Source organism: Condylostylus longicornis, unplaced genomic scaffold (genome assembly GCF_029603195.1).
Source record: "Condylostylus longicornis isolate FDR11 unplaced genomic scaffold, ASM2960319v2 ptg000016l, whole genome shotgun sequence".
In the NCBI taxonomy this organism is placed as follows: Eukaryota; Metazoa; Arthropoda; class Insecta; order Diptera; family Dolichopodidae; genus Condylostylus; species Condylostylus longicornis.
This window is the reverse complement of record NW_026577985.1, coordinates 3,386,361-3,401,239: the sequence shown is the minus strand read 5'-3', so window position 1 is coordinate 3,401,239 and position 14,879 is coordinate 3,386,361. Positions and strand designations below refer to the sequence as shown.

The following is a 14,879-nucleotide window of genomic DNA, read 5'->3' as shown; positions in this document are numbered from 1 at the left end:
GAAGAAAAGAACAAAAATGTGTTACGCTAACATATTTCTATTTAAAATAATAATAAACGTGTTTGATTTTTTGTTTTGAATTTTTCATAGTCAGCCCTATTACGAATTTCGTTTCGGAAAGAATTAATTAAGAATTCAGAAATTACTAATTACTAAAATTCTGTTACGAACATTCATAATAGAGTAGTCATAAATTAGTTACTACGAACGTACGTAGCAAAAATAACCCCCAATAGTCAACGAAAGAAATACTCACACGTAGCAAGCAATTTAAAGAAAGTGATTATTATAAATTTTTAAGTTTTCAATTTTGTTTGTTTGAATTTAAGTTCTTCCAAAGCTGTAGAAACGAAATTAATTCATATTTGCTAAAAAAATTTTACTTCACTTTTCAAAAAAAAATTAAAAATTCCGTTTTTTAAAAATATTCCTTTTTATCTTAACATTACAAAAAATCAAGGCCCTGCTTTTTTTGTGAATGTATTTGCAAAATTGCACATGTAGTTTTGGCGAAAAGACATTTCTGAAGACTCATTTTTTTTTTGTTGTTTTTTTAGAAAAATTACGTAATGATTTTTGCCTATTTTGATTTCGAGTTTTCTACACTAAAACCTAAAAATTTTTATAGTAACATGAAATTTGGAGTTGTCCGAATTACATATCAAAAATTCAAATTTTAACTATAATTTTGATGAAATATATTTTCGAGTTTTTCCCGCATTTTTTTGTACCACCATGTCAAACAATATTATCTGAGAGAATTGAGAGTAAAAAATGATAATACAGCGAATAAAAAGAAATTTGGTGCTATATTTTTTAGTCTAGAATTCACGATTTAAAATAAAGTTAATAAAAATTTTATTAGTTTTTAGTTTAAGTTTGTAATTATTTGATTTTAAATTTTATAATTATGAAAGTGATTTTATAATTTTGTTATAATTAATAAAATGAGTCCTTTCAAGTTGTCCCCTATATAAAATAAAACATAATAAAAGTATTATAAAGAAATTTGTAAGTTTTAAAGTTCCTGATGCAATAGTTTAAGTAAATCAGTGAATTAGACTTACTAACAATGTGAAAATAATTAATAATAAAACTATAATCAGCATAGCTCGGCTTGAAAATCGAGTAATAAGAATCCAGGCCGAGAGATGACTATTTCGAGGTGGTTAAAGATGGCGATTCCGAAATAATCAAAGAGCTGTTGCCGAGAGCAACCTCATTGGTCGAGTATGAGTGCTGTGGGTCAATTTCCTCCCTGCGGCATCATCACCAGTAAGAAATCGGTTAGTTGTTAGCCGAGCTTTACGCACAATTTAGAGGTGCGACAGCGGCAGTAATTCCTTGACAAACCAGCCTCTGAAGTTTCACCAACAGGCCAACAAAACTTCTACATGCGCACAAGGCTGTCATTGCTTTTTCGATGACTTTGCCTATATGAGTACTCCAAGAGAGGCGATTATCTAGGGTTACCCCCAAATATGTAACCTCCCTGGAACCCAGAAAGAGCCAGTTTCTGACCACCGTCTTCAAGTGACCTAGGGTGGTTGATTGGTAGCTTTCTTACCTTCGCAATGTACGCCACCTTGGCTACCCTCCACGATAATGGAATGTAACCCCATGCATAACCGACACGAAGGATCTGCAACAATGCCTTAGCATTATGTTGAAAATAGCTCCGCATACAGTGCAGCAGTACACCGTCTTCCTCTGGTGACTTGAAAGGCTTGAAAGAAAAGATAACCCATCTAATCCTGCCCACCGTGAAGACAGAAGAGGCCGTCTTTGCTTTCCTTATCTCTTGATGGCTGTTGTCAGGCCATCATTAACCAATTCGATGTTCTCCAATTTATGGAATGAGGCACCCGGCACATTTCTTCCGCAAAACCTGCCGAGATCAGGATGTTGAATCTGAGCTGCCTGTGGTCGAACATAGAGACATGTCACCCATCAACCCTATTGCATGAATTCAGTACAAATTTTGTCAATCAAATAAGTGCGTTTACAAATTTTGGCCTATTTCCTTCATTCATAACTTCTAGCCTATTGCTATATATAAATTCAAATAAGCACTCACCTCTCTTATTTATATTGATGCCCCCCCCCCTGACGGTTTGGTGAGCAATTGCTAGACTTCCTATTATCAGTTGGAAGTTCCTTCTTCCACAGAAGTTCACTAGCACCTTCATTTGTTCGTGTGGACGGTCATTATCTCCCGGAAGACAGGAAGAGCATGCAACAAACTCCGTCCATCACTCCCGGGACTTCACCTTCACCAGTGCAGCCACCTGATCTTTGGAGTCTGATATAGATTTATATACATGCAAGGAAAATAAAAATACAGAGAATACCGTTATCAGAGAATAGCATGTTACTACTTATTCTCCAATAATGAGGAAAATACCTACGTCAGATATCAACAAGTAAAAACATTTCAGTCGGTATAAACCGACTGAATAATACCCTGCACTTTGATAATTTTAGTTTAAAAATTTGTTTTTGAAATATTTAGAAATAACTTTGATCCCTAATTGTCAATTACTTGAACCTGTCAAACCACTTAATAGAAACTTCACGGATATTATGTCTGACCTGTAGTTTACACACGACTGCCGAGTTTCATGAATCTAGCCTTAACATTTTTCCAAATATTTAAAATTAATTTTCGGAGTTCAATGGCAGCTACCCGAACCTGGCAAGCAATTCCACCAAAACTTTAGAAATATGTATATCTGACCTGAAATTGAACACACGACTACAAAGTTTCATGAATCTAGCTTTATTATTTGAAATTGAACACACGACTACAAAGTTACATGAATCTAGCTTTATTATTTTTGCAAATATTTAAAATTAACTTCCGGAGTTGTATGGCAGCTATACGAACCTGTCAAGTCATTCCACCAAAATTTCAGAAATATATCTAACTTAAAATTGGACACACGACTACCGAGTTTCATGAATCTAGCTCTAATATTTCTCCAAATTATTAAAATTAATTTTCGGACTTGTATGGAAGCTACCCGAACCTGTCAAGCAATTCTACCAAAACTTCAGAAATACATCTGACCTGAAATTGGACACACGACTACCTAGTTTCATGGATCTAGCTTTATTATTTTTCCAAATATTTAAAATTAACTTTCGGAGTTGTATGGCAGCTACCCGAACCAGTGCAGGCATTCTATTAAAATCTTCCGAATATATGTGAAGTGTAATTGGACACATCTTTGCAAACACAGCTGACCGAATCCGTTGTCCGAATTGGTCAAATTACAATAGCAGCCGTCGTTGGCACAAAAGAAAGAATTTGTGAAAGTTTGGTGTCGATTTTGAGTTATCATGCAATCGGACATATCTAAATCGACACAGAATTTTACGCTGAGCAAGAGTATATAAAAGTTTCACGAAATGCAGGGTATAAAAAAAGACTTATGTGGCAATAAGATCGGTTTTTATAATATCAAATTCACGTATACAAGTACGTTACGTTATATATTATATATGTAATTAAAATATTAAAACGTTTGACAACAATATTACAATAATTTCTATAAATTAAATAAGCACCCGTATTTATCAGCTTTATTAGCTGATTGTTTCTATCACATACTTCATCATTTTGTTTCTATCACATACAAAACCGTACCAGAATTAAAAAAAAGTCGATTTTTATACTTTTTGGCATAACTTTGGTTGATTACAATTCTTGCCACAACCTACTACTGCCACAACCGTCTGTCCATGTGTCTGGTTACAAAACCTCACCCTTGAAGATAGAAAGCTGAAATTTTATATGTACATAGATTTTTACTAGAAACCAATTTTTGTTGAACAAAATTTTTCTCCCCCTTTGAAAGTTATACCCTCCCTAAACCCTAAAAATGAAATTTTTCAACTATTTATTGTAGTATAACCACATGCATTTTTTAAATTTTTCAAACGTAAAAATATATTGGCTGGCTTCCTCTACCGCGGCATACTATACTTAAACTTAAAAAAAAACAAAATGGGCGCTAAAATTTACCGGTATTTGAAATCAGTTTTTTTCCAATTTTCGATCACGTGTTTCTTCTACACCGTATGTTGTAGTAGCCTGAAATTTTCACATCTGTTGGGCACTAATAAATAGTTTATTTCGTTAGAAGAAAATTCCACCTCCATCCCCTCTCAAGTTATCGCCTCTTGAAATTTGTAAAATTTGAATGTTTGGCACCTTATATTTGCGAAACCGCAAGCATTTTTAAATTTATATAAACGCAGAAAAGTAACGGTATACTCCATGCCATTAAAAAAATATAATAATTTTTCTTAACTCACACAATGAACCTCTAGAATCGAACATTATGTTAACCCCTCCTTAAATTAATTTTTGCTTTACTTCAAAGACTGCATAAATCGTTCAACCTAAATATATGCAATCCTAGAAATAGTTTCGTATATGAATGAAAATAATTTTAATAGTGTGCTAGGTATTACATAGACTGTTTTTAAAAGAATTATTTTCACTTGCTGAAAGGAAAAGCGTTACAATACAAACCATTGGTTTGACTCAACTTTATTTAAATAAAAATTGCAAACACTAATAGAATTTTATAATTTTACATAAACAAATGGTAACAACTGTACGAGGCTCAACATAAAGGATAAGACGAGAAAAGCAATTTTGTTTTTAATAACAAAACTTAGAATGGGTTGTCAAAGATTCATGTCAAAGATAGTCTACCTAAATATTGATGGTATCATAGTAAAAAATATTGCACTGTTAAAACAACAATTAATAAAAAAAGATATTTTCTGATTAGCAAATTTGCACCAATGAATAAAATATTTTTTCTTTTGAGTAAAATTTCAGAAATGATCTTTGAAAAAGTGTGAATAATTATGAATTTGTGAATAAAAAATAAAAGAACATGGAAATATAAAAGATAGGAATAAACGATTTAAAAACGGGAAAATAAGATAGGAACAAGCGAAAAACCACTTTAAAAATCAACGCAAAATATAATCAAATTAAAAACAAAGATACTTTCTAATCGATTCCTTAAAAAATTGCTTACGCATTACTTACATACATACATTATTCAAATACTTTAAAATGAGAAAAAAATATTTTTTGACGGTAGATTTTCATAGTAAAAAATCCTTAAAAAATTATATTTCGATAATAAAAATATTGATATGTTCAAAGCAAAAAAAATCTATTTAAGAGATGTTGGGTTCGGTATTCGTAGTTTAAGGTTGGTTTCGTTGTACTTTTCGGGTAGGGATTGTCAGGTGTCTTTTTGATCGTCTTTGTCCGAAATTTCCCTTGCTGCCCCCGGGGTTCCGTAGGGTAACCATTTGGGTCGACTGTTTTTCATTATATCGACAAACGTTGCACTGGGTTCTGTAGCGGACTGTAGATTCAGCAGTTCTGCAGACGACTCAAAATTTAGTAAGACGGTTTTTTTTTTTGAAAAAAATTGTTTTTCGTTACAGAACGACTTGGACATTTTTAATTTATGGTAGTGGCTTCGCAGTAATGGTTTAGAACTGAATGTTGACGAGTGTCGTGTATTAAGTTTCTCTCATAAAAGCGAGTCTTCTGTAATTAAATATACCTCCCGTTCGAAAAATGAAAGGGTTGTGAAGCGGGTTAATCTTATGAGTAATTTTGAAGTCATTCTCGACCAGGAATTCGACTTTAAGGCTCACCCTAATATGATTATAAGTAGGGCGAAGTCTAATTTAATTTTCGATATGAGGTGGGCTTTGCTGACGCCTACATTGGTTAGCGTCTTTATTTATTATACATTAGACCTATTTTTGATAATGCGTGTCAAGTTTGGGCCCCTTATCGTTCTATAGATATTTCTTGGATCGAATCAGATCAGAGAAAATTTCTCTGTTTCGCATTGCATACTTTATGTTGGTCTGATCCCCTCAGGACGTGATTTCTATTCATCGACTTGTTTCGGGGAACGTTGTTTCGGAATTTTTTTTAGCAGGTATTTTTTAGAGAAAATTCGAACAATTTGAAGTCAGTAGGGGTTTTCAATTTCGTCATCACTCTACGGATTGTGGTAGAAATGAGTCATCGACTTGGATGTTGCGTGCGGTTACATGCGGAATTTGAATTGTGGATAATATAGCGGTGGTGTTGTGACTTAATGCTTTTTTCTTTTTTGCTAATTTTTGTTTTTTAGTGTTAGTGAAATTATTTTTATGTCTCTCATACTAATAAACTCTACCCTTACTAAGTCCCCCTATCAAGAGATGACGATTGTGCCATGCAATCTGGAAGCATTTTTGTGCTTATAAATGATGGCTGTTTTAGTTCTTTCATGCAATATGAATTTGCATGGCAATTGATGCTTGGCCTAAGCATTCGTTATTAAATTGTTATAAATATAATTATTTTGAGTTTTTAGAAATTAAATTAATAGGAGCGAGAGTATCTCCCTATCTTATTGCTCTTTGAATTAGGGTATAGACTTATTAAAAATTCATTAAAGATAACCACTGTTAATTTAAACAACCGCTATACTCATTAAACTACTTTTGCTAGTACCTACAAAAGAGAGTAACTAAATATGATAAGAATTCTTTTTTTGTGGAATTTGTAGGTTTGCTATAATAATTTAACAAAAAATTATTTTTAAAATCTTGGTGGGCTATTCGTGTAAAAAGATGTAAGAAAAGGGAAAAACTTTCCCATTAAAAAATAATAGCCAAAAGAGAACCTTGTAACAGCCAAAAAGAGAACCTGGTTTAATTCGTAAATTATCCAAACTAAAGATTTACAAGGATGATGCATACATGCAGTCTTTGAAATAAAGCCAAAATTAATATAAAAAGGGGTTAACATAATGCTTGATTTTAAGGGTTAATTGTGTGAGTTAAGAAAAATAATTATATTTTTTAATGTCATGGAATTCACCGTTAGCTTTTTGTGTTTATAGTAATTTGAGAAAGCTTGCGGTTTCGGAAATATAAGATGTCAAAAATTCAAATTTTAGAAATTTCAAGAGGCGATAACTTGAGAGGGGGTGGAGATAGAAAAAAATTTCTTCTAACGAAATTAACTATTTGTTAATATCTAAAAGCTCCTAAAATTTCAAGCTTTTACAGGCTGGGGTCTAGAAGAAAAACGAAATCAAAAATTTGGAAAAAAAAGACTTTAGATAACGGTAAATTTGAACGACCATTTTGCTTTTCTAAAGTTTAACTATAGTATACCGCACTAGGGGAAGCAAGCCGCTGCCTTTATGTGTTTGCAAAATTTCAAAAATGCTTATGGTTTCATTGTAACAAATAGTTAAAAAAGGCCATTTTTAAGGTTTGGGGGGGTATAACTTCTAGAGGGGGGAGATAGGTAAAAATTTTGTTCTAAAAATTTTTTGGAAAAGTGCTAAAAACCATGTATTTATAACCATGTGATTTGTGAGCAGTAATACATTTATAAAGAATAGAAATCAAATTTTTTATTATACATAAGCAATTTCTTGGTCTAGTTAACTAAGGTAAATTTCGGCACAAGTATAGGAAATTTCTGGAATCAAAAAACTTAAATTTTACTAAATTGTGAAAATTTAAAATATTCAATAAAATTCAAAGTTGCATCTTGCTTTTGTGGTTTTCCAATGTTGAAGTCAATAACAAAATAATACAGGCGTTGTTGCAATTTGTGACATTCTGAATTATTATACGCTTCTTAAATAAAGTAAATCAATTTTAATCTTCAATTTTAATACATACATAAATATTTCGTTCAGATAGTTTAATTATTTCTTGCATAAATTTTCTTTGCTTCTCAGTGAATCAGCCTGAAAAAAAACCTCCTTCTCCATCACATTCATATTTTTCAATGAAAAGTGTTGTAAACAACTATGTACGCGATAATCTGTACAATGGTTTTAACGGATTTTAAATTAATTATATACAATAATCCTTACGCAAATACATACTTTACATACATATGTGTATGTTAAATTAATTACGTCTGATTAAATAAATTAATTACCTGTCTGCTGTATTTTAGATAAATATTTTTAGAAAATAAATGAAAATTAAATAAAATTAACGAAAAAGGGGTTAAAAAAAAATCTTAGAAATTTTCGCAAATCAAAAAATTTTCTTCATAATTCGATAATTTTCGTGATACTTCTCAAAAATTTAATGATTCTTTTGACCATAAAGTTGGCAATATTGGACAATAGGAAACCTTATGATTTTAGTAGAGTGGTTATCAAATATTTCTAAATTATTTTACATTTGAAAAATTGTTGTACAAGCATTTTTTTAAAACTTTATAGTACAAAAATTATTGGAGAGTGATCAAAAGATTAAAAGAGGAAGATATTATTTTGGCGTATTTTCTTAAACTTAAAGTAGGTGAATATTTTAGGTACAGCCGGTGGTTTTGTATTAATTATAAAATACTTGTATGACATTTTAATTCTATATGTGTATATAATGTTTACTTTACAATATGTTTTGTTCTTTTTTTCATCTATTACGTGTATGCAGGTAAGTAACATTCAATATTGTCAGTGACAGTAAAGTTTATTTTAAAAACCTCTTGTTATTATCCAAACATACAACCAGTTTTGAAATTTAGAAAATACTAAAATGTTAACATCTTTAAATGCAATAAATTTATATTATTTATCAAAATTTTAAAAGAATGTCTCATTAATGCATATTGAATTCTAAATCTCCTAATGAATTCCACTCCCAAAATGGAATTCTATCTGCTATCATTTTAAATAGTTTCACATTTTTTCAAATAAAATTGTTTAAGCAAATGCGTGCATTATAACTGCAAATACATATGTACATATGTTATAACGAAATTACACTCAGCATTTTATTCATCCTTCTGTTACAATCAAAACCCATCACTGGTTCCTTACTAATTATATTGTCTTGTTTATATATGTGTATATAGTATATTTAAATATTATGTCTCCTTTCAGTGAATATTCCAAACGGATAAATAATTTCTTAAAATTGGGTACAAAATCGTCCAGGTTAAACTTTATTTTTTCCTATTAATTAAGGATGCTTATGACGCCATTTATTATCGCCTTCGATTTTAATGTTATATAAAATAAAGTTTTGTGTACATATGTATATATAGGTAAATTATATACACATTATAACTTTAAAAATTTTTATATAAATAGGGTAGGCAAACACTATAAGAAAATCAGAGCATTTAAGTGCTTTAAAAGTGAATCTTGTTATTTGTCATTAAAATATGAAAAAATTTTAAAATACCGAAAAATAAATTCAATTTTAAAACTTAGTTTTATATAAACTTAGATCCACGAAACTTAACAATAAACATTAGTAACATTAAAAATAATAACAATAAAAAAATATATTGTTAATAATATAATAAAAATAAATAAAATTATTTTATATAAATTAAATAAAAATATTTAAATAATATACGATTTATATAATTTTATATAATTCAATAAATTCGAGCTCAAAAAATTTTAAAATGTTAAACATAAAAAAAAATAACAAAATGTACTTGTTAATCCTTTTAATTTTATTAATTAATAATATTTCCGGTTATATACCAGACGATCAGATAAAAGGAGTATATTGTGGTAAAGTATTAACAAGAGCTATTGAAGAAATATGTCCGAACGGTATCAATGGACCCAAACTCAGTCAGCGGAGAAAAAGAGGTAAATATTTTTTATGATAATTAGTAAGTATTAATAATGTGTATATGTTACAAAGCATTTTGAATATGCAGCAGTACCAATCCAATTCTTTCGAAAGATCTAGATTAAATAGATTAAAAATCTATTAAAGTTTTCCAAATTTTCTTTAATTTATTCACCCGCATCAAAAATTGTTAAGCTCAATAAAACTTTGATTAAATTGCTTTTGAACTCTTAAAAGATTAAATTTTAAATTTATTTCATAAAAATTCTTGTTTTTGAACAACTTTTGATTAAAAATAGCAATTTATAATAATTAGATTTGTTTGCAACGGCTGTAGTAAATAGTTTAGAAATAAAGCATTTATCATTGTGCCTGATTGCTTTTTAAAATATAGATATTTCAAAAAGATACGAGAATCATTACTAAAAAGTCGATTTTCTCCTTGACAAACACATATTTAAATTTGGTTTTAATAAATAGTTTAACAAATAAAGTGCAAACTGAGCAATTTTTCAAAATAATTTTAAATTAATATTGTTTAATTCAATTACCTTAATCGCGGTTTCTTAAACCATTCTCTATAAAATGATTGTCATTAAATTGTTCCTAGTTGAATGCATAAGTTTTGTGTAACAAAAAATAAATAATATTGTTGTTGTCGTCGAGATTGCCAAGGCTAGATTCTATAGCGTATTAAGAAAATCATAAATTAGATATTTAAAATATAGTAATCATATTAATACAGCAATTTTCGGGAGTAATAACTTGAAAGTACTGAAAAAGTTTATAATTTGCTTTCCTATGTAATACTAGAATCACAAAACTCAACAATAAAAGAAATTAGTAAAATAATGAATTTAAATAAAAAGGATACATGCGACTTTTTATAAAGAGTAAATGATTGTGTACACTTTTGAAGAATTTCGATATACTTATATCTGATTTAGCAACATTAATCAATATATGTATGTACATATACATATAAGAAAATACAAGTGTCAAATCTAGAAAAGAATTTCAAAATTTTTTTCTCTAAAGAAGAAATTACCTATTTTTAAAAACTATTTTTTTCATATATACTTGCAGTTTTTTCTACTGAATCAAATAAGGAATTGTCTGCATTTGATACAGACGACCAAAATAATGATTACGAAGTAATACAATGGCCATCTGGATTATATAAAACCGACGGGTATTATACAACAAGATATCGCAGATCACTTCTTATCAATATTGTACAAGAATGCTGTAAAAATCCATGTTCTGTCGCCACCCTTAGACAATACTGTAATTAAATGAAACAACGAAAATAGTCAAAAGAAATACATATTAAAATTGAATAATGATTTTTAAAATTTGCGATCAAAAATTCAATAAAAAATATCTCAAAATGAAAAGAGCTAATAAAATTTGTTTGATGTCATAATCTCATAACAATGGCGTTTGAACTTAAAGTAAAGAAACTAATCCCTTTAAATTATAATTGAAAATTTATAATATAGTACCAATATTGAATTAACTTTTGTGAATATAATATGTACTATGTATATTAAGTATAAGAATTACTAGTATCAAAATATCAAATAGAAAAAAAAATTTGCTTACATTTTCAAAAATTTTTAAAAAAATTCGGTCTATTTTATTCTACCTATTCATGTGTTCTATGTATTCGCTTAAAAAACTTTCAGCGTTCAAGCTAAAAACCTAAATATTTTCTATAGGTTACTTCTTTTTCTGCAAATAAAATGCAAGTTTTTAAGAAGTTTCTGTGTCAAAAAGAAAAACATTTTTTAAATTCCACAAACACCAAAATATGAAAGACTCCATTCTCTATTATAAAAAATAATAATCAAATATCTAATCGTTAATTTAATCTTTCAAATGAATTTTTAGCTAATTTTTGATCTAGATTTTCATATACATTGTGATTACTCTGAAAATATAACAATTGAAAAATATTTATTCCACTATAGTACAAAAATGTTTTGCTATTTCTTCCCCCGAGCAAAGCACATAAAGTTTACAAAATGAAAACTATTGGTTTTCCAATTTTTCGTCACTAACGAATTTTAATTAAAACAAAAATGCAAGAATGCAATTATCAACCAAATTTGACGCCTATGCTCATACTTAAATACAAGGTATGTAATCTAAATTTATCAATTTAAGGTCTGTCCTAAATATGGTTGTATGAGAATTATTTTAATTAAAAGTTTTCATAGTTAAGACTTCTAAATCTTAAAAAATAATACTTAGAGCCCTGTCATGAATTCCACTCATAGATAGCTCCGACACAGACCTTTGAATGATCACAAATCCCTTTCGTTGAGATTGTGAATCAGCAATGCAGCACCGTTTTGCGCAGAGTCAAAATCAGTATTTTTTTCCACAGTCAAATGTTTATTTATATTTTTTGTTGCTATTTAAGTATCAACTTTCATTTTAAAAATATCCCCTCGTATTAAAATTTTGCTGTATTTTTAGTTTTTATTTTTGAAAAGTAGAAAAAATTTTTTCAGTAATAAAAATTCACTTTCCTTCATGGTGTAGGAGGAAGAATAAAGCAGAGTATTTTTAAATTTAGAGAAAAATTTAAACTGACTGGTTCCTTACGAATAATCGGAACAGAATTTTAGTAATTTAGCATTGTTTTAGTTTGTGAAATTACGAATTACTAAAAATCTGCTCCAAATATTTGTAATGGAGTAATCATAACTTTCGTTCGAAATAAAAATTTTAATTACTCTCAAAAATCACATAAAGAAATAATCACTCGTAACAAGGAATTTAAAGAAAAAAGTCGTATTAAATTTTCGAATTTTGAATTTTTGTTTTTGAGTTTGAGTTACTCTAACCCAGCTTCCACGAAAGGAAATTAATTCATATTTCCAAAATTTTTATTTCCACTTTTCAAAAATATTTATTTCAAAACAAAAAAAGCTGCAAAACTTTCCTGCAAAAGGATATTTAAAGATGTACAGGAATTACAAGTTAAAGTACTGATGAGCAAATCATCAATCATCTGGAGATGTCTAGTCCGCCTAGTAATCAAAACCTTGTTCTGTAGGACTAAACAATTTTGCTTGAACCACCTCAAAGTACTTTATTATTGATTTCGAGCTGTTTCAGGGAACCGGGACATTCCCAGATACCGGACTTCGCCATGGACCGTCTATAATACTGCTAACTAAATCTTTACCAAAGGGCAGTCACATACATTTTGATAGATTTATAGCTTCTGCTGAATTTGCGGCATGAAGACCATTTAATTTTATTCACTTAAAAATTACAACAAATTAATTTATTTATGTTCTTTATTAGTATTATTGTTTAAATTATTATTTTATATAATAATTATTCTTAAGATTAAAACATCAAATTCAATTTAGATCAAGAGTTTCAAATTATTTATACATACTACAAAGAGAGGAAAATGAATTTTACAGTTAATTCATTATTCGAAATTAAAGCAAATTATATATACGTAAGCAAAATAATTACGTGATTTAAATACACATAACAGGTAATTTAAATATACATAATTAAGTATGAAGAATAAAAATTGCAAGTAAAAAAAATGTAAAAAGTACGAAAAATTTATCTAACCGCCAGAATTATTTAAATTTAATGTGACGTTTAGATTCATCTTTCGGCAGCAAATTCATTGTCGATCTTAGAATAGTTTCCAAAGCTCAGGATACTGACGAGGAGTTGAAAACTCTACTTTCTGACTCCTCCTCGAATTTCAAACTTCAAAAACATATTTCGATGCTAACCATAAATTCAAATTCCGATTTAGCCGTTTTATGACGCGCTGAAGGCATTCTACTCGGAGAGGAAAAAGGAAGTTGTCCCTTGGTCACGATGTGATGAACGACCGAATGTTTAACAGGTGTGGAATAATCTGAGCCCTGAGTAAGAGTCGGGTAGTTTTTAAGGATTCCTCCGTACACGTTGTTTACGATATAATGCAAAGGTGTCAACCTTAGCCTGCGAAACCTTGACCGACATACTTCTACTTCCGCAATGCTTGATTTTTAAGATTAACCAAAAGCCCGAAACGCTCCAAAAAATCAATTAGATAAGGCTTTCATCATATACTAATTGATGCGATGATAAAAGCGTGTAAAAATTGTCTTCGTAAACCAATATTAAGTTGAAGTAACTTGGTACCGTAAGATTGTACAGGCAAGAAGCAAGAATTCCGAAGGTCGATTTTTGCACCCAATGCTTGATACCCCCCACCCCATACATTCAAAAATTATAAATTTTTTATTGAAAAATTAACTCACATAAATTACTTACTATAATTCTTACTATATTCCTAACCATATTTCCAAACCGTTTCTGGCAACACTTTTTATGTTGTGTGATATTTGTATAGCTTACTTTTTTATTATAATGTTAACCCATCTTAATATGATTTTCAGGTGTTTTGAGTGGATAGGCTGGAAAGTGCAGGTTCGAGGGCTGGTGGGGTTTTCTTGACCATGAATTCGACATTACTGTCTGGACTTGTATCTCTTCCGTCTTGCAATATGCTTTAATCTGTATGTGTGAAGATTGGTGTGAGCTGCTCGTAATTGGACTAAATATAAGTGGACTTTATGGTATAAATTCTTTACATAGTTTTGTGTTGGTAAATGATTTTAATTCGCCTGGTCTTGAGTGGATTTCTTCAGATGATAATGTGGCTTCTATTGTCCCGTTGGGTTTTCAGTTGGAGTTTCCTGAAGATATTGGTTCGTGTGACTTGTGGCAGATTAATGGTATTTGCAATAGATTTGGTAGGCAGCTGGATCTTATCTTTTGTTAAGATCCTGGTAGTTTCGCTGTGTCTTCTTGTGACCAGTTTATTTGTCGTCCGGATGATTACCATGCGCATAGCTCTATTATGTTTTCTGCCGGGATGATTGGTTCTGCTGTTGCGTCCGGGGGAGACAGGGTTTATCCTTTAATGTTCATGTGGCTGATTTTGGTATTATTTTCGTTTGCCTATTTTGATTTTTAGGTTATTACTTGAACATTCGTAAAAGTGGTAAAGATCGTCTTTAAGATACATCGCTTCATTTACAGAGCCTATTTTACAGAGATATTTATTCTTAACTGTTCGTCAACATGAAAACAACATCATTAACAGTAATTATGAACAGCAATGGACCTAAGTGGGTACCCTGGGCGACACCAAAATTAGCCGAAAGAGTTCAAGA

General features: G+C 29.8%; 1 protein-coding gene across 1 annotated transcript; it reads left to right on the top strand.

The window, feature by feature from the left end:
• The first annotated feature begins 9,365 nt into the window (after positions 1-9,365).
• LOC129606002 (uncharacterized) lies at positions 9,366-11,100 on the top strand. The gene is made up of 2 exons (XM_055516045.1): positions 9,366-9,686; positions 10,756-11,100. The coding sequence occupies exons 1-2, from the start codon at positions 9,494-9,496 to the stop codon at positions 10,962-10,964; spliced, it is 402 nt and encodes a 133-aa protein (XP_055372020.1). The 5' UTR covers positions 9,366-9,493; the 3' UTR covers positions 10,965-11,100.
• Positions 11,101-14,879: the final 3,779 nt, after the last annotated feature.

Excerpts from the sequence above, each read along its gene's own strand:
- LOC129606002 (XM_055516045.1), top strand. The coding sequence starts at position 9,494 with ATGTTAAACATAAAAAAAAATAACAAAATGTACTTGTTAATCCTTTTA. Across the intron at positions 9,687-10,755 it reads CAGTCAGCGGAGAAAAAGAG|TTTTTTCTACTGAATCAAAT; the intron begins GTAAATATTTTT and ends ATATACTTGCAG.